Source organism: Wasmannia auropunctata, unplaced genomic scaffold, assembly GCF_000956235.1.
Source record: "Wasmannia auropunctata unplaced genomic scaffold, wasmannia.A_1.0 LD302704.1, whole genome shotgun sequence".
NCBI lineage: Eukaryota > Metazoa > Arthropoda > Insecta > Hymenoptera > Formicidae > Wasmannia > Wasmannia auropunctata.
Window position 1 is genome coordinate 1 of NW_012060186.1, and position 587 is coordinate 587.

General features: G+C 27.6%; 1 protein-coding gene across 1 annotated transcript; it reads left to right on the top strand.

Annotated features, from left to right (window-relative positions):
- Nucleotides 1-4: 4 nt before the first annotated feature.
- LOC105461245 (fatty acid synthase-like) lies at nucleotides 5-581 on the top strand (the record flags this gene model as incomplete). Its single annotated transcript, XM_011707743.1, has 2 exons — nucleotides 5-113; nucleotides 340-581. Coding segments are annotated over 2 exons (351 nt in total), but the record flags the coding sequence as incomplete, so codon positions are not given.
- Nucleotides 582-587: the final 6 nt, after the last annotated feature.

Here is a 587-nt window from a genome sequence, read left to right on the forward strand (position 1 = left end):
TATTTCTGGTATTGCTGGTAGATTTCCTGACTCAGATAACGTGAATCAATTACGAGAAAATTTATTTAATAAAATTGATCTTGTTAAAGTTGATCATGACCGATGGAAAACAGGTGATTAATTTATACAAAATATTTATACAAAATATATTTAGAATTCTACATTACATGCAGTTATACATAATTTATGCCTGACAGATAGAATATATCACACATTTTATGTGCACCAATTGTAATTTTATATTTATATGTCAATAAAATTTGTTTTAAACTAAAACTTTTAATAAAAATAGGATTAATACACAACATTTTTATTTTAATATGTTCATTCTATTATTAGAGCATTATCCAGAATTATCAAGTAGAATAGGAACAGTTAACAATGTGGAAAAATTTGATGCGGATTTTTTTGGATTATCTTTTAAGCAAGCAGACACATTCTCGCCCGAAGTGAGAATATTATTGGAACATTCTTATGAAGCAATTATTGATGCGGGAATCAATCCGAAGCAATTGCGAGGAAAAAATACCGCTGTAATCGTAGCGTCATCTATAATTGAATCGCAAAAAAAGTTTTTATATGAGACT